The 25,706-nt window shown below is 39.9% G+C and overlaps 1 protein-coding gene across 1 annotated transcript in view; it reads right to left on the bottom strand.

Annotated features, from left to right (window-relative positions):
• Positions 1-24,964, bottom strand: part of RYBP (RING1 and YY1 binding protein) — a 73,478-nt gene extending 48,514 nt beyond the window's left edge. The window contains exons 1-2 of the mRNA XM_070455665.1: positions 24,832-24,964; positions 23,953-24,078 (exon numbers count right to left, since the gene is read on the bottom strand). Of these exons, the coding sequence (XP_070311766.1) occupies positions 23,953-24,078; positions 24,832-24,863 (158 nt within the window). The 5' untranslated portion in view covers positions 24,864-24,964. The remainder of the gene's footprint in view (positions 1-23,952; positions 24,079-24,831) is intronic.
• Between the last annotated feature and the right edge of the window lie 742 nt (positions 24,965-25,706).

Raw genomic sequence — 25,706 nt, 5'->3', positions numbered from 1 at the left:
ATAATTCACCATGTTCACAGATTAAACAAACAAACAAACTGTATGCTGGGACTTCCCAGGCAGTCTAGTGGTTAGGACTCTGCTCTTTCACTACAGAAGTCGCGATCCATCCCTGGTCCAGAAAACTAAGATCCCACAAGCTGTGCAGCAACCCCCGCCCCCCACCAGCCAAAAAAACCCCCGGTTATCTCAATAAATGCAGTAAGAAAGCAACATTCATTCACTGTAGTAATTTTCAAAAACTAGCAAACCAAGGCTTCTATTCAACACTGTACTGGAGGTTCTTGCCCATGGAGTAAGCAGACATTCTAAAAAGACCAAAATAAAACTGTCTTTATTCAGAGTTTTCATGACTATATATGCAGAAAATCCCAAAGAACATACCAAAAAAATTACTAAAATAAGTGAATACAATCATCAATTTTATCTCTACATACTAGCAATTACTCATCAGAAAAGATCCTGATGCTGGGAAAGATTGAAGACAGGAGGACAAGGGGACGACAGAGGATGAGATGGTTGGATGGCATCACAGACTCAACGGACAAGCTCCGAGAGATGGTGGGACAGGGAAGCCTGGAGTGCTGCAGTCCATGGGGTCACAAAGAGTCAGACACAACTTAGTGACTGAACGACGATAAGGGTTCAGTACTACCTACCCACAGTTACAGGAATCCTTTAGGAGTCTTGGAAAGCATCACATGGATAAGGAGGGAACTACCATGTATTATGAAGCAGTGGAAACTATAGTCATCATGCTGTGCATTACATCCCTACTGCTTATTTATAACTGAAGTTTGTACCTTCTGACCAACTCTTTCAAATTCTCCCTCCTCGATGAAAGATACTATTAAGAAAATATAAAGCTACAGACCTGGAAAATTTTTTTTTACAAAATCCACATCTATGTAATATAGATGTATAATATTTTGTGTACTATCAAAATATCTATCTGATAAAGAACTGTTATCCAGGATATATGAAAAAATTTAGAAGCTCAGGACAAAGAAACAAAGCATTTTAAAATGGGCAAAAAACTGAGTTCGTTTTATCAAAGATACAGGGTGAGTTCCATAAGCAAATGAAAACAGCTTATCCTTATTCATCAGTGAAATGAAAATAAAAATTACGATGCAGTACCACTAGAACCTACTACTCAAAACAGCAACTGGCAATACCTAATAAGAAGGACACATCGAAATGGAATTCCTATACTGCTGATATGAGTACTAAATGGTACTTTGGGGATGATGGAAATAATCTCTCTCTTGATGGTAATTACAAAACCAAGTTCAGACATATACATGAAAAGTTTTGATACTACTATATACAAATACCACAACAAACCTAACTTTTTAAAAATTCTCATATATTTTCTTAAGTATTTTCTCTAAAATATTTAAATCAATTCAGTTCTCCATTCAGAAACTCCTTTCATCATATCCTTGTAGGTGGCCTTCTGATGAGGAGTCTCATATAAGCACCTTCATCAAACATCAACTCTACAAGACAAGGTGAGCAGTCCATATTTCTAGACAGTATGTTTCTAATGGTCCATATTTCCAGACAGTATTTCTAATGCAAAGAAATGTATAATCAGATGGGCTTCAAAAAGAGAAGTAAAGCACTCTACCTCTGTAAAAGCAGTCCAGCTGTTGCACAACTGCTTATACATAAAGTCGTCAAGGGGACTTCCCTGGTGGCCCAAATGTGCTTCCAATGCAGGGGGCCTGGGTTCAATCCCTGGTAAGGGAACTAAAACCCATATGCTGCAACTAAAGATCCCACTGCTGCAATAAAGATCAAAGATCCCGTGTGCTACAACTTAAGAACCAGAGCAGCCAAATACATAATAAATATTTTTTAAAAGTCATCAAGAAAAATAAGCAATATGAAACGATTAAAAAACAAAGGACATCTTACAAAGGGGAAGGAAGTGGATATCATATAGATGGTAACTTTAAAAAAAGAAAAAAAGCACACCAATCTCTTTTACATGCTTCCCACTGAGGGAAATTAGATGGCTTCAAGAACAGAAACATGTCAAGAGAAAACAAGTTACACCTTGAAACCCTCATCTCAAATAAGAAGCAACCTGTCAAGCAACCAAACCATAGATTTCCAAAGATAACATCAATAGTGAAAGAGGTGAAGACAATAATAACACTTAGCTGTAGACACTGTAACTATAAAGCTTCTAAAATATGATCTGAGAAAACTATAGTGTTAACGTTTGGCAAAGATTTCTTAAATGACACACATTATAAAAGAAAAAAGAAATTAAAACCATCAAAATTAGTAAATCTTCTCAACACACTCTCAAAACATATATCCAAATTGAGAATAAAGAACTCAGAATTCAGTAAATCAAGCAACCAAATTTTAAAACAAAGATACAAAAAAGAAAGTAAGAACTTAAAAAAAAATACACAGATGAAAACTAAACACATGAAACCGTGCTCAACATCATTTGTTATTAGGGAAACAAAACCACGATCAGATACCATTGGAAGTCCTCTATTAGCCTAAAATTAAAAAGACTGACCACATCAAGGTCAGAAAGATGTAGAGCAACTAAAACTCTCATACACTGTTTTGGAAATTTAAAATAATATAATCACTTTGAAAAAGATAGTTTGGCAGCTTATTAAAAAGTTAACCATACTCACTGATTTTACCTGTAGATATGTACTCAAGAAAAGCAAAAGCACACGTCTACACTCAAGACTTGGTCAGAAAATATCAACTCAAAATATCCATCAACAGGTGAAGGAATAAACAAACAGCAGAATATGCATGCAATGGAATATTACTCAGCAGTCAAAAGCAATAAACACGGATGACTCTCCAAATAAGCAAGCTAATTCAAAGAAATCAGACCCAAAGAAGTACATAGTGCATGATAACATTTAGATAAAATTCAAGAAAATGCAAGCTCATCTACAGGGACACAAAGCAGATTAGTGGTTGCCTGGAACAAAAAGGAGCAAAGGCAATTACGAAGGGGCAAGAGGAAATTTTTAGGAGTCACAGATGATCATTATCTTCTTGATGGTGGTTTCCCAGTTTATATTCTTTAAGTGTGGAATTTTTTATATGCCAAATATACCTTAACAAAACTGAGAAAAAATAAACATAAATGACAAGATGTTGTGCTTTATTTCCTGACTGCAGTACAATACCTCTTGGTTTCTCTTAAATAACACAAAAGATTATGTATAACACACAGTTTACACAGAAATTATATGTTAGTGTACAAAATTTACACAACTTTTACTGGTCATCATCTTTTAAAACCAGGAGATAAAAATCTAACTGCTTAGTACTATTTGATGATACATTCTAGAAATGCTACAAACAGATCATCATCTTGTAGAGCAGAGTTATTTTCTTGTAGAGCAGAGTTATTTTCTCACTAACTTCTTAAGTATTTCCAAAATACTCTATATTCATTCCTAGTAATTTTAACTGGCAATAGAGCCTGACATTTTAGCTGTAAATTTAGTATCAATATGATCATTACCATTTCACACACACATACAACACACCCTATAAATTATAACATGCATCTCTTCAGAAACAATCTGCACTGCCAGAGTTTCACCAAGGCACAGAGTGGTTTTCCTGATGACTGGAAGAGACCATAAATCAAGCTTGTTTACAACTTCATGTGATTTGGGGGTCACTATGCTATTTCTCATATTTCCTGCATACAAAAATCCTACCATTTTATGTCCAGCACAAGAAAAGATATGAAAGTAACAAAACACAAGACAGGCTGAATTTACCTAAAGGTCAGTTATCTAGTCAGCTCTGAGTCTGGAAAACTCAGAGCTAAGCAAATAAAAGTACTAATTTATCAATTTCCATTTGCCGTAGCCTTTTTTGGTCCAATTCCAGGGCTTGGGTTTGTCTAGTGTTTTATTTGGGGGGTTTTTTGGGGCGGGTGGGGGTGTGTGTGTGACAGCAGTGATAAAAAGGTTGAAACTAAAATGATTAAAATGAACTTGGGAGTTCGATGAGGAAATTCTAAATCATGTAAGACAACTGGAAACTGATGCATTTATCACTCCACATTCATCACTCTTATTTTGCTTCATCTCACAAAGCAGAAGTAGGGGAGGCCAACAATACTGTTTTCTCTGATTTTAAAAACAGCCAACGGGATGAGTTACAAATGTCTTCATTCACAGGCAATAAATGTATTCCAAATGTTTGCTAACCTGAAGGTCAAATTATATACTCAAGAACAGGACTAGAGAAGAAGTCTGATTTATCTGCACACTGCAAATATTCTGACTATAAAGAATTCATAAGTTCAAAAGTTTATTCTTTAACGGAAAGAAAAAAATACAAAGGACACAAAAGAATCTACATACTCTTATCTTACATTCTACAATCCAGGTAGGTTTACTCAATTACATAAAAGTAAAAGACTTGTAAAATGAAATTCATAGCAGCCACCATCATAAGCCAAGTTAGCTCTGACCTATATTGAAAATCTCATCCATTAGCACCAGAGTTTGAAAAGTTTAAATGACATGAAAGTATTCAAGATATATTTGTCATTATGTCAGAGTTTGAAAGGTTTTTCACTTCACCATACTGCCTATATAACTAAGAAGCTAAACTAATGTCAATTTGAATTTTACTTTATAGACATTTGAACAAGAATTACAAACAAAAATTTCTGAAGTAGATAAAGGGGAATGGGAAAAGATAATCAAGACCTGTTTACTCACAAAATCACTGAACTGGAAACAAAACAAACTTTGGTGACAGGAAACAAAACTAAAAAGGACATTTTAGGATTCTATTAGTCACTCAGAAAAACAAAGCAATATCCTTACACCAATTTTCTGTGAGCAGGTTACAAACAAAATTAATTCTGAAAATACACCTTCAAAACCATGGAGGATCGCAACGACTTGTCAAGTTAGCGTAAGCTGATTAAGTACTAGGATTAATACTCTAATACTAAATTCAGCAAAATTTCCCATCTACTGATCAGCCCAGTTGCCGTATACTAAAATTATTCAATTTTTACAGGACATTTCCTGCTTGTAAATATCCTCTAAAACTAGACATTAAGTTTCCATGTTAAAATCTGTTTAGAAACTTTTAGTCTCTATGTTCACTGAGAATTTAGTCTCAAAATTCATGCTCCAGTTATTAACTGCTTATTACTATCAAACAGGTTAATTTAAAATGTAACAAATTCATTTTTACCGAAACATGTAATAATGCATCAGGAAATATATCTTCTCCCATAAAATTCATTATTAAATCAAAGAGTTCTGAAAATACTAATTCAGAGGCTTACCAGCTGAAAAGGGAAAGATCCGGGACTTCACTCCTGAAAAACTAACAGGTAAAATTCAAATGTGTAAATTATTAAGCAGTTCAAAAAATTCTCTAGTCCACCTGTTGAAGATCCTTTTGCAAAGAGAAATACAATCATTCTGAGTCCCATACAGCTGCAAAATTTCTAGGAAAAATAAGACTTAATGATCTTGTCAATTTTAATCCACCTTTTCCTCCTTCAGCCATACTCTTGAGTCTAGACCCTCTAGTCACTGTTTTACAAAACTTGCAAGATAATTGTTTCTAAGCCAGCAAGCACAGAACAGAATGGAATTTAAGAGGAGGGCATTCTTGAGTTCTCCTGAGAAGGATCATCTTTTTAAAACAGACACTACAGAAGAATTCTATTTTGCAATCAATTGTTGTCTCAACTGTGAGCAGAAAAGCACGTATCAACTTGAAAGGGAGAAAATCAAAAGACCTAACTGAACAGTAACAACAGACTATGCAAAGAATAAATGTAAAATTAGAAACTAAAGAGGGGGAAGTAAACTAGGGTTGGCAGTATTTCCTAGTCACTTACGAAGGTTTTTTTTTTTTTTAATGGACATGTGCAGAGAGGGTAAACCAATACTCTAATTTTTAAAAGGAAACAGGATTTTTAAAAAAAGAGATTAGGAGAATGGATTACACCCTAGAGGGTTCAATGAAGAATACAACAGCAACAGCAGAGAAGACCCTGCCTCTGAAAATGTAACCGTACGCACACTGTGCATGTTCATGAAAGCTTCAAAACTAAACTTGGGTAACAAACACAAACAAGAGGTTCTGGTACAAAATGATGCTATGCTAGAGATGCATACAACGTGCTTCAATGATCACAGAAGAAAAGAATCAAGGAAGGTTTCCCAAGAGTTTACAGGAGCTGGGTCTAGGCAGCTGTTAAGGGTCATTAGGCAGCACAACAGCATGCAAGAACATATTGAAGGAACACTAAGTTTGACGGGAAGGTGCATGATAAGACGCGGCATGGATGAGCAGGTGGGGAGGAGAGCGCCAAGCCGAGGTGGGCCTTCTGTGTCATGTTTAAGGAAACAAGTCAATACCTCCTTGGACAACAAGGCAACAACCAAGAATTCTAAGCAGATAAGCTACATCAGCTACGTGTTTTCTGGACATGTGACATAACTGGCAGGCAAGTCTCAAGGCTAATGCAATGGTCCAGGTGCAGGTCTCAACTATACATAATTAAATAAAATATGAAATAATCAGGAACTAAATTAAGGTAATAACAACAGAAAGATAGGAGAAATAAATCAACAGAATTCTGTATCTGACTGCTACAGGTGGGTGTCTAAATTCATATATTTGGACTACACGGCAAAATAGATGGCAATGCCATTTTCAGACAAGATTAAATAGAAAACAAAAGGAAATCCTGTGAAGTTGGAAGATCCATGTCAAGTGTAACTGCTATTTTAACTTTTATTAGGAATGTGAACTCTAAGATTCATTATCTGTAAAATGGAAATATAACTAACTATATACACACCATAGCCATGTAAGGATTAAATGAGACAATGCATGAAATGAACACTGTGTCTGCTATATGTTAAATGCTCATTAAATGGTGGCCCTTATCAGCATTATTATTCGGTTGAGTGCAGAACTGATCAAGTCTTTGAAGAGCTATATCTCACTGTCCTTCCTGTTACCCCCAATGAAGCTCCTTCTGGATGTTACATTTACAGTTCCGAGCTCACTTGACGAAGTTGTCCAATAAACGCTAAGCATGACAAAGTCCAAAGTCCACCTGTTCTATTAGAACCCAGCTTTGCCTTGGGGTATGATACAAGCATTAACTATTTTAGTAATAAAGCAAACTTATAAAAAGCATCAGCAACATCTGATGAAGTATAGCTGATTTACAATGCTGTGTTAATTTCTGCTGTACAGCAAAGTGATTCAGTTATATATGTGTGTGTGTGTACACATTCTTTTTCATATTCTTTTCCACTTGTTTATCACAGGGTATTAAATGTAATTCCCTGAGCTATACAATAGGACTTTGTTGTTTATCCATTCTATAAACCTGTTCTTTTAATTAAATGCTATAACAAAGAGGTAAGTAAGAATACCCCTAGGGCTGCAGTACACCTGTCTTTACTTACCAAAAAAAAAAAAAAATCATCTTCCACACTAGGTGCCTGTCAGGAAGCCGTTCTCTTAAAGATCCTTAATAGGAGATTAACTGAATCTCTGTTTTGGTCAGTCTGCAACAAGCTTAATTTATTTGGCAAAATCAGGGACAAGAATTTGTTAACTCATAAATGAAGAATTTCAAAATAAAAAGATTAACTATAACTTAAATAAGAAACTACATAGCCACATATAAACTTGACAATGCCAGAAAGTTTTCACAAATAAAGAACTCCTATTGAGAGACTGTGAAATGTGCATCCAGTGTTATACCTTGTGGGTGGAGGGTTAGCACATTACAAATACATTATTTTCCATATGTTTTAAGACAAGTATTTGGCATCCATAATATTTAAGGGTCATTATACTATAAGCTACCAAAACTGACATAAATCACAGTATTTCAAAACTGGAGGAAACACAGACATCATTCAATTCTGTGAATTTCAGGGTATTTCAAGTGTTAACTGCAACCCAGTTTTACATTCCAACTTTGTACACAAATCTGTACATGTATGTTTTATTACAATATTTTATTTTTAAATTATATAACTGTAGCAGCAGACACTGTGTACGGTGAAACTTGTAAGAAAGTCTAGGCATTAAGACTGCCCCTGACAAAACAGTAGAAATGTTTGAAACATGACTATATCAAATTTCATCCCCAAAGTCAATCAGAATAGCTACATCCCACAATTCTCACACCCCTCCAATAAAAGAAAACAAACACTGAAGCAGAATTTCATGTTGTTAAGTATCACCAAGATCAGAAATGATGACTCTCTTGTAGGAGTCCTGATGGGTTCTTTGTGTAAGATTTATAGCCCTCAATCTACAGTAAAGATAATATAGACAGGAAGAGAGGCATTGTCAGGTAAATCATGCTAAGCCAAAGGACAACTATCTGAGAAGGCAAAGAGAAAACTAAGGGGCAAAGAACATTTCACCTACCTCCCCCAATTATCACGCTTGTCCTGAGCACCAAAACATAATTCCCATTCTTATAAATATGCTTCAATGATGTACACCCAAAGTACTTGTGTGAAGATGACTTGATAGCAACAAATTGGAGGTCCTGTGACTATAACTTCTTAATTGAAGAAGAATCCAGAAGTTCCACAATGCATAAAGTGAAAAGAGAATCTACATATTATAACGCAGAAACTGAACACCTAATGAGACATGTTCCACCTGACTCCACCCAGGAGACTGCCTTCTACGGTACCACTGCCTCGAGAGAGTCAATCATTCACAAACTCATTGCCTCTCACCACTGACTTTTAATGGTGGCATGCAATGTTCTGTCAAAGAATTGTGTAATTTTCTGAGTTAAGTCAAGCGATGAACAGCACTTCAGACAAACAGCACTTCAAAGAATATGATTTTAAGGCAGTCGGCATATATAGCATACTCTTAGCCCATTTTTATGGGTGTATTTAGCCAAAAGATAGAATGATAAACCCTCAACTTTATGAGAAACATCACAATGAACAAAATGTATCACCTAGTCTATACAGGCTTATATTTACATTTTAAAACATAGGTGAACTGATTCAACTAACAGGATAATTCTGAGAGGTAGCTTATTCATTCTATCACCACCCTCTCCTAATTTAAATGGCCCTAGATGAGGATGATGTGTTTCTCCCCTGAGGTGGAAAATGTGCAAGGGAAAGAATCAAAAGAATGATCAAAAGAATATAGTTAGAACACTTTGGTATCATATTTGCCTGTTTAATTACACTCATTTTTCTATTCTATTCTACTAACTTGGGTATGAAATCAAGTAAGTTATTTCAGTTTTCTGAGTCTCAGCTTCTTCAACAGTGAAAGCTGGAATAACAACTACCTCTCAGGATTGCTCTGAGTACTGTACTGGGAAAACAGATATAAAACTGGTATGCAAAATGTAAAGTACTATGCAAATACACTGTGTATTTGAGGATATTATCTTAGAACTTACAGTCCAAATGTTTGAGTGCCTCATGCAGTATTTTGCACATAAATGCCCAAATATTTGTCCATTCATTCAGCCATAAAAGTTAGTGCCCAAAACTTTCATTCTGGAACCAAAGATTATCTCATATGCTTCCTACATATTTATTCACTAGTAATAATACTAAGAAATCAGCTGTGCCTTTAGAATGGTTAGTCTTTTAATTCAATACACAATCTATTGGAATAACAACATCACCACTAGTTATAGACTTCTTACAGTATGTGTTCTGGGCCAGATCCGTATACATTCACTCATCTAATCCTTAGCATACTCCTACGGAGAAGCTACTATCCGTAACTAAAAAACTACAGCACAAGTTAAAGTAACACACCCAAGATTCTCAATATCACATGTGACAGGCCTGAGGTTACTCAAACTTAGGTCTGACACCAAAGCCCCGCCTTTCAACTACGACCGCGACTACTCTCCAGTAGGAGAGCCAGGAGGGACTGGTGGCTACTGAGCGCTCGCGATGCAGCTAGTCCAAACCGATTCGTGCTGTAACCGGAAGATGCACAACCGGTTTTGGATACCTAGTATGAAAAAACAAAGTCAAGTAGCTCACTGCAATTTTATATTGATTACAAGGCTGAAATCATGACTTCGATATAACGGATTAAATAAAATATATTCTAAAACTAATTTCACCTAATTTCATTTACTGTTGCTACTACAAAGTTTAAAATTACTTGTGGCTTATAATGCATATACTGGACAACACTGATTTAGAAGTATGATACAGGATTTTGTAATTCAGAAGAGCACAGTTAAATGTTTTAATTTTTACATTAATTTCTACTGGAATATTAGTTGCTTTACAACATTGTGTTAGTTTCTCCTGTACAGCAAAGAAAATCAGCTAACATATACAAACTGGGTTGGCGGAAAAGGTCATTCAAGTTTTTCTGTACCATGCTATGGAAAAATCTAAGCAACCTTTTTGGCCAATCCAATGTATTTCCCCCCACCCCCTTTTTGGATTTCCTTGCCATTTAGGTCAACACAGAGCCCTGAGTGGAGTTCCCTGTGCTATTCAGTAGGTTCTCATTAGCTATCTATTCTATACCCAGCAGTGTATATGCATCAGTCCCAATCTCCCAATTCATCCCGTATTTCCTGCCCACCTTGGTATCCCATATGTTCTCTATTTCTGTGTCTCTGTTTCTCCATTGCAAGTAAGTTCATCTGTTCTATTTTTCTAGATTCCACATAGAAGCGATGTTATACGACAAGAGCACAAGACAACATTAAATTTATAAACGCAGTATGTTTTAGAGTATACAGGTATTTTCCCATCCTAACAGCTGTTTTAATACTAAGGTAGTTTAAGCAGGGCTTCCCTGGAGGCTCAGGAGTAAAGAATCCACCTGCCAATGCAGGAGACGCTGGTTTGATCTCTGACCCAGGAAGACCCCACATGCTGCAGGGCAGTTGAGCCCGTGCGCCAGAACCACTGACCCTGTATGCTAGAGGCCGGCAACCACAACGACCCAGCCTGTGGGCCGCAGCTACTAAAGCCTGCAAGCCCCAGAGCCTATGCTCCACGACGGGAGAGGCACCTGCGACGGGAAGCTTGTGTGTCGCAACGAGAGTGATCCCTGCGGCCACAGCTACAGAAAGCCTGCGCAGCAACCAAGACCCAGCACAGACAGAAAGCAGTAAATATATAAAAGTAAACATTAAAAAAAATCCAAGTGTAATCAGTATAAACAGAACTTTAAATTTCCTTAACCTTAAATATGACTTTGCTTATTTAAATTTCAATTTCTAGAATCAGGTAATTATTTTTAAAATTTTCTATCATGAACATTGGTTTTTCCAACTACAAAAGTGATACTGGCTCATTAACACTACAGAAACTACAGAAAAGTACATATACAAAAAAATCCCATCATCCCACCAAACAAAATATTTTGATCAGTCATTACTTCTAGGTATGTGTATCAGATGAAATCACATGAAATAATATTTAATGTGGGATTACACTGTTTATCATTTTATAACTTGCTTTCTCTAATAAATTAAGAGTGTTTTCTTTTATTACACATTATTTCTCAATTTTTTTCCTTAACTTTTTGTTGTTGTTCAGTCACTAAGTCATTTACAACTCTATGTGATCCCATGGACTGCAGCACACCAGGCTCCTCTGTCCTTCACTATCTCCTGGAATTTGTTCAAATTCATGTCTGTTGAGTTGATTTTGGAGCCCAAGAAAACACAATCTGTCACTGCTTCCACTTTTTCCCCTTCTATTTGCCATAAAGTGATGGGACTGGATGCCATGGTCTTAAGTTTTTTTAATGCTGAGTTACATTTTTATTTGGAAATAATTATATATTCATAGGAAGTGGGAAAAATAGTACAAGGTCCTATATAAATCTTACCTAATTTCCTCAAAATTGCATCTTCTTGATTATAGTACAGTATCAAAACCAGGAAATTTACATTGCTGTAATACATGTAAACAGTTCTATGCCATCTCATCACACATGTGGGTTCATGAAGCCATCACTACCATCAAGATTCAGATCTATTTCATCACCGAAAGTTATCTCCCTCTTGCTATCTCTTTACAATCACATCAGTCCCCCTCCTTTCCCCATCATCCCTAATGCCTGACAACCATCAATCCTGTATTTCAAGAATGTTAATAGCATCCTACAATAGGTGACCTTTGGAGATTGGCTTTTTTCTCTCAGCACAAGGGCCAGCTGTATGCATCAACAGTTTGCTCCTTTTTATGATCTGAGTAGTCTTCCATGGTACGGATGCACCATTCACACTCTGAAAGACACTTTTCTTTCCAGTTTCAGCCTATTACAAGTAAAGCTGCCATGGACACCTGTGAACAGATTTTGTGTGAATACTAGTTTTAATTTCCCTGGGATAAATGTCCAGGAGTCAAATTCCTAGGTCATCTGGTGAGTTTTGTAAAAAAAAAAAAAAAAAAAAAAAAAACTGCCCGAACTTTTTTCAGAGTAGTTGTACCATTCTACATTCCCACCACCACTGTATGAGAGATCTCAAAACATTTTTAAAAGGTGCAAAATATTTATAGCTATTTAACAATTTCTAACAATTCCACACCGATTCCTATGTAGGTAACTTCATTTTTTGTTAAAATGATGTCATTAGTATACACACACAAAAATTTTTGCATACAGATCACACAAATTCCTATATGGCAAATTATTGGGTAATGAGATACAAATATTTTAAAGATATTTGCTACCAAATGCCATAATGACCTTCAAAAAACTTAAATCAACATACACACCACCCACCAATGGTCTGTGAGAAAGTTCACTTCCTAGTCTCACCAAAATATATTTTTCCATCTTTTAATTTCTTACTTGCAAAAAACATTATCTTGTTTGGTATATAGTTGAATAATGGGAAGGTTGTATACATTTCCCACATTTCTTGACTTAATTTGTAGCACTTGAATAAATTATCTGTTCATATTCTTTGCCAACATTTTACTGGAATGTTGGTGCATTGATTTTAAGACCTGGTTCTGTCTTTCTCACTTATGGTGCAAAGAAAGAGGTGTTTAAATAAACATATGTGAAATTCAAGATAATGTTTTTTTCCAAGCATTAGTAATGCAAGAAAATCACTGATTTTAGGATGCAAAAAATAAACTAGTTTACTTGATATGGTCCCCCAACTTATCAATAGTCCTACATTCCACACATGTGGAGGACTCAATACTAATGCCAGCTCTGGATTAAAAATACGCTTCTTAGAATGTTATCACTTAAGTTCACTTTAAAATGCCAAGACATAATTTTTCCATAACATCAAAAGCAATCTTCATGAGGACTGGCTGGTTTTCTCTTTAAAGGCGAATTTAAGGTCATCTAAATCAGTTTTCAACGTATGCTCCCTAGACCAGCAGCATCAACATCATCTTGGAACTTATAAGAAATGCAATGCTACCCAGACCTACTTAATCAAAAACTGAGAGCCTACATATGAAATCTGATCTGTTCTTAGAAAGCAGTCACCAGGTTTGTTTTCTCCAACTAATCACCACACATGTGATATTTTAAGACCCAATAAGTTGATCAAACTGGCATCCTACAGCACCCTTAATTTCTTGTCCCTTCCAAAGGCTTTTGAAGTGTTCTCTTCAATTGTATTGCTAATGATCTCAAATTATAGAGAAAATGTTATGAGTAAGTTTTAAGATGCTTCTTTTACACTCCCCCCAACTCCTAGTTTCTTTTCCCAATCAAAGGATAATCTACATAGATTTTCTAAATTGACTGAGGGAGGAAAGGAGGAGCAATAAACATCTAATTATATTTAAAAATAAAAATTTCAGCTGTTTACTCTGTGATTTTAACTATACACTCAACTTACTGATGGCTCACAACTTAGGATTTTTCAACTTTACAATGGGGCAAAGTGATACACAGTCAGTAGAAAGCACACTTCAAATTTTGATCTTTCCTTGGGCCAGAGGCATTCTCTGGTGATGCTGGGCAGAAGGCAGGCCCCACAGCCCCCTAACAGCCACAAAATCAGCAGGACAAACAACTGATGCACTTACAACCATTCTGTGCCCAGACAACCATTATTCTATTTTTCACTTTCAGTATTCAAACGTTACATGAGACATTCAACAGTTCACTATAGAATTGGCTTTGTGTTGGGTGATTTTGCCCAACTGTAGGCCATCATAAGCATTCTGCGATGTTTAAGGTAGTCTAAGCCAAGCTGTGATATTCAGCAAGTTAGGCATTTTAAATGGATTTTCAACTTTCAGTATTTTCAACTTATGATGGTTCTGGACATAATCCCATTTTAAGTCAAAAAAGGTCTGTACTTCTGTTTCTGAGTTACACAGGGGTCTATTTGCAATGCCTTTACTGAGAATTCATCATTGGCATCCATCTGTGTCAATCACTGCATAGAACTGAAATTATAGCTAAATAAATGAATGAGTCAGGACTTCAACTTAAGAGCAGTAATTAACTCAAATAACAGCAATGTACACTATGTACAAGGTGCGACTATCAAGTTCTGGATATGTTAACACCGTGGACAGCACAGCATAACATTTTTAACACTTAAGATGCTCCGTAGCCACTTTTAAACTGCCTTTAGGTGCCAGCTTACAAGCACACTCTAGCTCCTTGTTTAGTCGCTAAGTCGTGTCTGACTCCTGCAATCCCATGGACTGCTGCCTAGTTCCTTATCACACCTCAAAACTGGTTTTACACAACATGATTGATCCTCTGCTTTATTAGCAGACTTTTCCATATGACTTTTGGCAGCTTAAATCACCAAACGTGCAACAAAAAGAGAAGAATGGTCACAGTTACTGTTTAGGTAAGTGTGCTACAACTCTGAAGACCAAAAGCACTCCAGGAAGTACTTTAAATGTATAGGCCAAAGTCTCCAAGGTTAGAGTCTGTGTTTAATTTCTAGAACGTGTTTAGGAAACAAAACCAGAAAATGAGAATACTACTTCTTAAGGATATATTTTATAAAGACAAATTTCCCCTAATTCAGTAACTTTACAGACAAAACGCCAAGCCCTAATGTGCAGGAGTATGTATCAGAACTCTTTAACTCGAACAGCTTTAAAGGCAACTCCAATCCAAGCTTCCAGTCTTCATCTATTGTATACACATTTACAGAGCTCCTACTGAGCGCCCAGCACTGGAACACACGCATAGCATGATGTGAAAAGAGAGGTCATGCCCTCAGAAAGGGGAAAACATAACAGGTGATCAAACAAAAATACAGTTCAAATGTTATGAAGAGGTATACATGACCATAGGGCATTGGAAAAAGACTTCCCAAGACGTCTAGAAAGACAAACAGGAGCCCGCCAGGCTAAGGAAGGAGGCGCAAGTGAGAAGAAATCCAGAGGAAAAGAATGTGTGGAGGTATGGAAATGAGACAGTATGGTCCATACGAGGAAATATCAAGCAGTTTGGTATGAAACACACAAGTGCTGTGTGTGTAGGGCAGATGGTGTGGGGGCAGGCTGCATCCAGAAATTCTAAAGAAACAGCGAAGGATCAAATCAGAAACTCTTTGTGATGGTAAGGATTTGGACTTTACCCTAAGAACAATGAGAACCAGGAGATAATCTAAGCTGTCCAAGTGGCCCAAGAACCAGTTGGAACTGTTTGTCACGTGTATTCATGCATGGGGGTGGTGACAGGTGGTTAATAAACAGCATCTGGGAATTATCAGGCTGCAGAGAGAAGTGGGAAGGTACGGGTGACATCTGAGTGTGAACAGTTAAAAAGGAGAAAGACCAGAACTAACCTGTATCAACTTGTACAACAAAATCTATATCAAGAACCAAAAAGGCATAGTTTAAACCTCAGGTTCAGTGAGGAGGTCTTCCCCCAAATACCCCTCAAAACAGGGTCTCCACCTCCTCTAAAAATCACTGGCATTCACAATCACTGGTCATCTTTTTATAGTCTTATCTTTTCAACAAGCTTGTGAGGTTCCTTCAGAGCAGGAATTTTCTGTTTATTTAACCAATGCCTTGAAATATAAATGATTGATGAACAATATTACTCATGACAGGCAAAAGTTTACTCTATTTATATACTCTAGAAAGTTCCACATACCAGGTTTTCTTCCTTGCACCTAATATGTGGATTTATGCTGCTGCTGGAAGGAGATGGCTGAGTTCAAGTATGTAGGTAGTGAACAGAAGTTGAAGAGAGTCTATCTCTAGAACATGTCAGAGGTCTGCATGCAGTTAAACACTTAAGATGTTCTTACGATAAAACAGCACTGGTAAAATAAGCAAGAACCACACACAACATGAATATTCACAAACCTAAGAATGAGTGTAAGAAGCCAGACTCAGAAGTGTACATACTGCAAAGTTAAAAGCAAGCAAAACTCATCTCCAGTGTCAGAAGTAAGGACAGGGTTGGGATGGGGGAAGTGACTGGAAGGGGGCCCAACGGGCTTTTGGAGTCCTGTTAATATTGTTTCTTAATCTGGCTGCTAGTTACACAGGTGTGCTCACTTTGTGAAAGTTCATCAGGTTTTAACGATTATGACTTGTGCACATCTCTGTATGTATGCTACAGTTCACGAAGTTCACTTAAAAATAAACAAGCAAAAAAGAAACCCAGGAGAGCAAACGATAGGAAGTATAAAAGATGTCACAAAGAGAGAAGGCCCTGACGATGCGGCAAGAGGGCAAATGAGAACCACAGTGACTGCAAAATGTTTTAGTTCAAATTGTAAAGAGGACATCTGGAGATCCACTATTTCCTCAAGTACTAAGAAACTGTGTTAGTGCTGATAACTATTTTGCTAAACTACATACAGTTAGTTGGAATTTCTTCAGCATCTATGAAAGTACACAATAAATGATGCATGAAAAAAATCACACATAACTGAATCCATTTAACATCTATTTGAGTAACAGTTAACCATTACACAACATGGATTTGAACTACACAGGTCAACTTATACACGGATTTTTTTCAATAAACACATACTACAGTACTGCACATTCCGTGGTTGAATTCACAGCTGCAAAACTGAAGACAGCCTGCAATGCAGGAGACCTGGGTTGATTCCTGGGTCGGGATGATCCCCTGCAGAAGGAAATGGCAACCTACTCCAGTACTCTTGCCTGGGAAATCCCCTGGACAGAGGAGCCTGGCGGGCTACCGTCCACGGGGGTCATAAGAGTCGGACAAGACTTAGCAACTAAACCACCACCACCAAGGCAGGTCCTGGAACTAATGCCCTTTGGATACTGAGGGACAACTGTTACCAGCTACACATAGAGGCATGGGAATCAGCACCCCTCATCTCCCAGCTGTTCAAGGGTCAAATGCAACAGGATATACTGGCATGCTAGCTGGCCAGACTTTAGTTTACAAGTGCAACTAAAAGTTCAGTCTGGGCATAAAGGCTCAAACTCTATAAACTGTCCCCAACCAAATGAGCTAACTGGTGCAGGTAAACCTCCAAAAAAACAAGTTATCCCCTTGTTTGAGAAGAAGGCAGCATCAGTGTTTCCTAAAAAGGCCAGGGTGCATCTCAATACTATCTGTAAAGCAGTTGCTCCGCCCAGTTCTCACCACTCTAGTTCCCTATCCTGCTCCAATTTCCTTGGAGCACTGAACTCCAGCTGAAACGATATTTTTCTTCTGGTCACTTGTTTATTTTCTTTTCCTCTCCATAGTATTTTAAGCTTCATGAAAACAAAGATCTCACCTGTCTGTACACCACGTACACAAGAGCCCAGATGACTGTGAACTCAATAAAAGCTTGTCAATCACAACTACCCAGGTAATTTATTGACACTTAAAGGTCACCAAGTATACATAAGATCAAGTCAGTACCAATAAATCAGTTAAGTCCAGTGTAACAGCAAACACAAAATAAATTATCACTTCGTTTCTGGGTTAAGAATAATCTCTAAACCTGCACCCGCTTTTGCACCAACTATGAGGCAAGATTGCCGGGGGAAATATCAATAACCTCAGTTATGCAGACGACACCATCCTTTTGGCAGAAAGTAAAGAGGAACTAAAAAACTTCTTGATGAAAGTGAAGGAGGAGAGTGAACAAGTTGGCTTAAAGCTCAACATTCAGAAAACTAAGATTATGGCATCCAGTCCCATCACTTCATGGGAAATAGATGGGGAAACAGTGGAAACAGTGTCAGACTTTAATTTTTGGGGGTCCAAAATCACTACAGATGGTGACTGCAGCGATGAAATTAAAAGACGCTTACTCCTTGGAAGGAAATTTATGACCAACCTGGATAGCATATTTAAAAGAAGAGACATTACTTTGCCAACAAAGGTCCGTCTAGTCAAAGCTATGGTTTTTCCAGTGGTCATGTCTGGATGTGAGAGTTGGATGGCGAAGAAAGCTGAGAGCCGAAGAATTGATGCTTTTGACCTGTGTAGTTGGAGAAAACTCTTGAGAGTCCCGTGGACTGCAGTCCTGGGTGTTCATTGGAAGGACTGATGTTGAAGCTGAAACTCCAATATTTTGGCCACCTCATGCGAAGAGTTGACTTACTGGAAAAGACCCTGATGCTGGGAGGGATTGGGGGCAGGAGAAGGGGACGACAGAGGATGAGCTGGTTGGATGGCATCACCGACTTGATGGGACATGGGTTTGGGTAAACTCCCAGAGTTGGTGATGGACAGGGAGGCCTGGCATGCTGCGATTCATGGGGTCGCAAAGAGTTGGACATGACTGAGTGACTGAACTGAACTGAACTGAAGAGGCTGAAATGTTTAACAAAGTTTGATGATTTGGAAGATGGATAATTTTCTATGTACTTTATGGAGAAATTTTATGAAAAGGCAAACACTAAAATAAAACCAGTGCGGGGAGTTCCTGGTGGTCCAGTGGTTGAGCATCCACCTGCCGGTGCAGGGGACATGGGTCCAATCCCTGGTCTGGAAAGATCCCACATGCCACAGAGCAACTATACCCATCCTGCAACTAGCGAAGCCAATGTACCCTACAGCCTGTGCTTTCCAACAAGAGAATCCACCGCATTCAGAAGCCGGCTCACCGCAATGAAGAGTCCCCCACTCTCCGCAACTGGAGAAAGTTCAAGCATAGCAACGAAGGACCCAGGGCAGCCAAACATTAATAAAAATTGTAAAACTTAAGAAAACAAAAACAACAACGTGGCCTAAGCAGAACCGCGGTGGCAGATGACCCACAACTATGGGCAAGGAAGCCCTGCTCCACTCTAGATGAGGCCAGAGTGGAGACTCCCCAGCTTTCTGGGAGTCTTCCTGTCTGAAAAGTATCACAGGATGATGCACTTCTGAAGCTTTCAGCAAAGATGAAAACTTTTCATGTTTCACTAAATATGTGCACTTTCCCCCTAAAACTTCTAAAGAACTTCATGACAAGTCAGGAGACTCTTGAGTTGTCAGGGTATCTGAATTTAAGGGGAGAAAACTTCCAAAGTTGCAACTGCAAAGAATCAGGGAGTTCCTGGACAAGGGAATTATTTCACACAGACAACTGAGTACTGCCAATCCCCACTCAATATCCTGAGTACCAGGCTTTTTTTTCTTTTCTTTAAGGCCACACCATTTTATTACACACCTAACCTCACTTTTACTCGTCTGTAAAAGCTCTAAATAGAGTACATTTTCAGGGGGATAATATTCAGTGCAGCACTATTATCAAAGCACCACTAATCAAGAAGAGCTGTAGCAGTATCTTAGTAATTTTTTATAATATTTATTTACAGATAATTGCATCCAGAGAATTAACAAGACCAAAAGTAAAACGCATTTATCAACATGTCTGGGAAGTTATTACCCTGTCCAATACTCAAGAACTTCAACTTAGAAGAACAACGGTTAGGTAAATTTGTGAGTTTGTGGTTTTGTTGGTTTTTTCCCCCCCTTTTAAAAGCTGGTATCCTCTTTCATGAGATTTGCAAAGTGGGCTGGGAAATACTACTTAGGCTATCACCTAGGGAAGGGATAGTGTTTCTTCCCACTCACCACCACCTTCCATACACACTCCTTTATCTTCTGCCTTGGAAAGCTCAGGGTACAGCAGCACGGTGGGAAAATGAACGTTTCAGCTGCAGGTGCCTCCACTCCTGCAGCCCACAAGCCCTAGAGACCGTGCTCCACAGCAAGAGAAGCCAGCACAATGAGAAGCCCAAGCCCCCAGCTAGAGAGTAGCCCCCACTTGCTACAACTAGAAGACCAGGACAGCCAAAAATAAATCACTCACTAAATAAATAATTTTTTTAAAGTGTATCACAGAACAGGCATAAGGAAGCCATTCACATAAATAGAAATGTTCTAAAACTGGTTTGTGGTGATGGCTGTATGGTCAATTTTTAAAATTACCAAAAATCACTGAATTAAAACTTCTACAAGTTGGTGAATCTTCTAGTATGTCTTAATAAAACTGTTAAAAAAAAAAATAAAGAGTGGAATGAAATAGTTGGGGAAAGGAGTGTATTTAAGAACTAAAGAGATGCAAAACAAATCCAAAATAAAGATTTCCACTGCCCTCTGAACCTCCAAGTAGCCACCAAAGTATTGCCTTTCTTCCCTTAACAGATTCCTTTGGAGCTTCTGACCTTTCATTCTGCTCTATGCTGCTACAAAAAGAAAAGGCCTTCTGAATCATTTTCATGACTCTACCTGGAGAATTAAATTTATCTGGTACACATGGCAATAATAGTGAAAGATGGCAGGTAATTCTGGAGAAATCAATTCTTCTCCAGAAGAACTGACGGGAGGGGAGTTCTTCTAATTGATGCCCAAGCCAGACTGCTCAGACCTCCTGTAGCATTTTACGCATACCTCTCTTAAAGCCTTTCTAACTTGGATTATGGTCATTCCTATACATGTCTTGTGAAGTGAAATTGCTCAGTCGCGTCCAACTCTTTGCGACCCTGTGGACAGTAGCCTGCACCAGGCTCCTCCATTTTCTAGGCAAGAGTACTGGAGTGGGTTGCCATTTCCTTCTCCAGGGAATCTTCCCGACCCAGGGATCGAACCCAGGTCTCCTGCATTGATAAAACAGATGCTTTACCGTCTGAGCCACAAGGGAAGTCCATAGATGTCTTACCAACTTTCTAAAAAACCCCCTTCCTGTGTTCAATGTCTTAAGCAGTAATCTTTCACATCCTAGTAATTTAATAAATGTTCTTTGGATAAGCAACAGTATTTTCTAAATCACACTGAAGAATATCAATTCTATTCTCAAAGAAAATCTGGATCCTACTGGACTACCATTAATTCAAAGCTGACTTCCTTACTTGATTGACAGACAGACGATGGCAACAACAACGACATGAATGATGAACAAACTCCAGAATTACCATTAGATACCCAACTGTCAAGGCTGTTATCAGCTCAGAGCAATAAAACCCAATTTCTATACCAGTCAGCAGATTAGAAGTCCTTTAATTACTTAAAAATTATACTAAAACTAAAAAAAATTTTGCTTATTACTGAGTATCCAAAACCCAGCAAGTTTACTACTTCCGTTAATACCACATCTGATTAAAACCACACAAGGCATGAGACTTCCCGAGTGATCCAGTGGCTAAGACTCAACATTCCCACTGTGGGGGGTGCAGGTTCGACTCCTGGTCAGGAACTAAGATCTCACATGCTGTGTGGCAAAAAATTTTTTTAATAAATAAAACTATAAAAGGCAGAAATGTCAAACCTTTGTTTAAGCAATTAAATTATAAATAAAAAAGGCCTGGGGAAAGGACAAAGAGGTAGTAACTAGTATCACAGAGAAATTAGCCAACAGTTAATACACTGGGTAGCACAGGAGGAAAACCTGTGAAATTCACCCTTCTACAGGAAACCCATTCACAGCACAGGAAGGCCAAAATGTTAATTTGCCTTCTTATTAATGACTTTTAGAATAGTTTTTTATAAAGACTTTTGGATCTAACACATCAAAATACTAACAACCACCAACATGAAATTAAGTTATGTAAAAGTATCATGAGTTGGTTAAGAATCGAAATTCTCAGATCTCTTGAATCTGTGTTCAAATCCTATACAACCACAGACCTCAAAAAAATCATATTCTTAAAGACAATAGGTGAGTATCGTGTTCCTGAAATATTTTCATTATTAAGAATTTAATATATTTGTTTAAAAAAACTTAATTCTAATGTTGTCATCTATGGGTCTGAAAAAATTTTAAACATCTACATTGTTTTTAAAATCAACACCTTCCACGTGCTTCCAAAAGTTGATGAGTCAGGTTTTTCTTAATACATGTAGAAACTGAAATGCACTTTTGTTATCAGATAATTATTCCCAGCAATACACTGGATGTAAACTTTTGAATTTGCTTTAAGTTTCTCTTCATCAGTAAAGTTCTCAAGTTCTTAGGAGTTTCCTAGTCATTACTTCAACATCATCTACGGTAACACTCAAAGCAAAACCACAATAAAGAGGTTTGGCCTCTGAGGGATTCTACACGTAAAAAAACATTACTCAAATAAAATACAATCACTATTGCTTTAAATAACAAATACATTTCTAAACTTTCATGTCATTTGATGGAATTCCCTGTTTTAAGTAGCAAAACAAGATCTACTGAGCTCCCAATGAGTGTTTTTAACTAAATCTGCTCTATAATAATACCAAATATTGATATGAATTTACTTTAAAAAGTACCTATGGGGAAATACTTTTAGCCCTGGAGTATTTTTACTTAAAGGTCTCATTACGTACAGTCAGTGAAATTCACAGAAGTGTTCCACCAGTAATTGGACCAATTCATCCCAGTTACATTCTTTAGGTTGCTCAATATCCTATTTAGTCCCAGGTATAAACAAAGCAACCAAACCCTAACAGGACACATTCATTTAGTCAAAGAACAACATCCAGTTAGAACTGTGCAGTACTACTATACAATCACAATGGAACATTACCAATTCAAAAACAAGTACCTGATGAAATGAAACTCTCAGCAATCAACTTTAAAGATGCACAGGAAAATCACTCATTCCATCTTACTTTCACACAGACACACACATATTCTCCCAATGTCTGCCCATTAAATGACATAAAGAATAGTTTAACTTCAAGCTATAATCACCGAAACAAATACAAGATAAAAGTTAAAAGATGACCGAAAGACTTAAAAAATCAGCTTTGACATTTCATTCAAGTATATCTAAACGTTAAATCTGAAGTAGTTCAACTCCTTTTGATACCATACACTTTTATTACCTTCACTAGAATGAAAAGGAATTCCTTCAACATTCTTTCATTATAATAAAGCTCTAAACACAAACTTCAATATAATCACACTATTCATTACATATTTTCCAAAAATCCGTCCTCCATCACCATCCCTCATAAGCTAATCAGAAAAAACAGACACACACAAACTGGCAGTTAGGTCTTTCAAAAAATGCACTTTATCAAACCCCACCATTTATTGTCAAGTGCAAGGGGGTTTAAAAAAAAGAAAGACAGCTGCAGTTCAAGACAGGAAAAACACAACAACCCCGTTACTGTACAACCACCACCAAATTTCTCAGGGAAGAGAAAAATAAATCAGGATAGGAAAATTAAAAACATTCTGCACACGGCAAAAATAAAAGGTCCAATGTACTACAATCCATAGCAAAAAGTACTGCTTCCTGTCTTTTGGAGCCAATACCAATAAGCCAATGGATACAAGTGTCAAATAAATCCAGCGTCTGTTTGAAATAAGACGAAACCTGGAAAAATTCTCTCCCATAAATCATTCAGTGAACATGAGGCTTTGCACCCAACATGAAATTACACACAATCAAAACCACACATCAATCCCCCCAACCCGCAAATGCAGAAAAAGCCGTAATCAACAAGTTGGAAAGAGGGTAGGAAGTAGAGCTCACAACCCTCTCCCCAATCTTGATTTAAAAAAAAAAAGTCCTTTAACAAAAGGTAACAGAGATCTTCAAGTACCTGGTGGAGGTGCCTTTCCTCACATCGCAGATACTGCATTTAAAGGCTTCGGCGCTGTTTCTGAAGGTGCAGACGCTACAATCCCAAAAGCCTTCGTCTGCGGCAGGTTTTGCTTGTCTTTTTGGCCTTCAGAGGAGTGAGGAGTGGGGGAAAGGGGAGGGAAGAGTCAGGGAGCAGGAAAAAGAGGGAGCGACAGCAAAAACACAGGCGCTGGTGAGCCGTCGTAATTTCCCAGGAATCCGGCGCTGGAAACTTCGCTAAGACGACCACCCACCCACCCTTTTCGGGCCCGAGAGGAGGAACCGGGGGAGGGGACGGGGCGCCCCCACCGGCACCCTGCAGCCTCCGGGCCCGGGCTGTGCTGCCTCGCACAGTAGGCGGCGGCGGCGCCCCGGGAAGGGCCGCGGCGGGCGCAGGAAGCGGGCGGACTTGTGGACTTGAGCGTGGGGCTGGGGGGGCCGGGAGGGGAGCCGCGGGCCGGATCTGGAGGGGGCGCGCAGGGGCAGCCCGAGGCCGGCGGCGGGGAGTGGGCTGGCTCCTTCCCTCTCCCCTCCCATGCTCGCGCCCTCCCTCCCTCCCCACCTGGTTAAATCTCCCTTTGTCTGGGAGGAGTGGCGGCGGCGGCGGCGGCGGCGGCGGAGGGCGGCTAAGGAGGAGCCGCCATGGCTGCGGCGCGCACGGCCGCCGGCCCCGAGCGGGAGCGACACCGCCTCCCGCCGCCGCCGCCACCGCCCGCCGCCGCCGCCTCCCCCCGCCCCCGGATCTCCATCTTAGCAGCGCCTCCCCCCGCCCCGGGTGGCTCCGGGGCCTAGTCGTCGCCGGCCCCCGCCCGCCCCCAGCCCTCCCTCCCCTTCCGCCCCCTCGGCTCGGAGCAGGTACCTGGTCGGGCTCTTCTTGTCGCCCATGGTCATGGATGGGCTGTACCCCCGCCCCCCCCAAATCCGACACCGGCGCTGCTCGGAGGAGAAACGCCGTCCGGGGAGTCGTCGCGGACCGGCCCCCCTCCCTCCCCCGCGCCCGCCCGCCCGCCCTCAGCCGCTGGGGCTCGAGCTCCGGCCGCCGCCGACGCCGCCGCTGCCAGTCTCCGGACGAGACTAGTCCCCGCCAGCGCCGCCTCCGCCGAGTGACTGACGAGGGGCGGGGCCGGGCGCCGCGCGTCACTCGCCGGGCGGCCAATGGGAAGGCGGCGGCCGGCGCCGCGAGGGCGGGGGCGGGGCGCGGGGGAGGGCGGGGCGTGGTGGACGTGGGCCGGGCCGTCGGTGTGCGTGCCCCGGAGTGTGTGCGCGCTGGGGGCGCGCGTGCCTGCCGGTGGCCCCGCGGCCCGGCGTGGCGGAACGTGCGAGCCCGCCAGGGCGCACGTGGCCGCGCCCGGGTACCCTCTCTGGGCTTTGGACCCCGCGCAGCCGCCCCGCAGGGCTGTCGCCGGGCCCCGGGCCCCGAAGCCGCCCCGGGGAAGTAGTTAGGCGCAGTTTGCGCGAGCCGGTGGGGCTTTCAACCGCCGCGACGCTCGCAACGCCTCGAGGCTTGCAGTGTCCCCGGAGCTGGCAGGGCCTCTTTTGGCCCGGGTTTCCCCGCGCCCTTATGCTCCTCTGCCACGCGGAGCTTTGTACCTGCCTCTCATAAATTCCCTGCCTCCAGTCGATACACCGCCCCGAAGCCCCTTCCCAAGCCCTTGACGCAGGAGGGAACTGTGCAGAAGAGGTGTGGCACAACTAAATGTCCCCCAAGGCCAGACACTAAGCTTCTGTTTGAAC

The sequence above is a fragment of the Odocoileus virginianus genome, chromosome 26 (genome assembly GCF_023699985.2).
Source record: "Odocoileus virginianus isolate 20LAN1187 ecotype Illinois chromosome 26, Ovbor_1.2, whole genome shotgun sequence".
In the NCBI taxonomy this organism is placed as follows: domain Eukaryota; kingdom Metazoa; phylum Chordata; class Mammalia; order Artiodactyla; family Cervidae; genus Odocoileus; species Odocoileus virginianus.
Note: the sequence above shows the minus strand (reverse complement) of the source record. Positions and strands in the feature narration are given on the sequence as shown.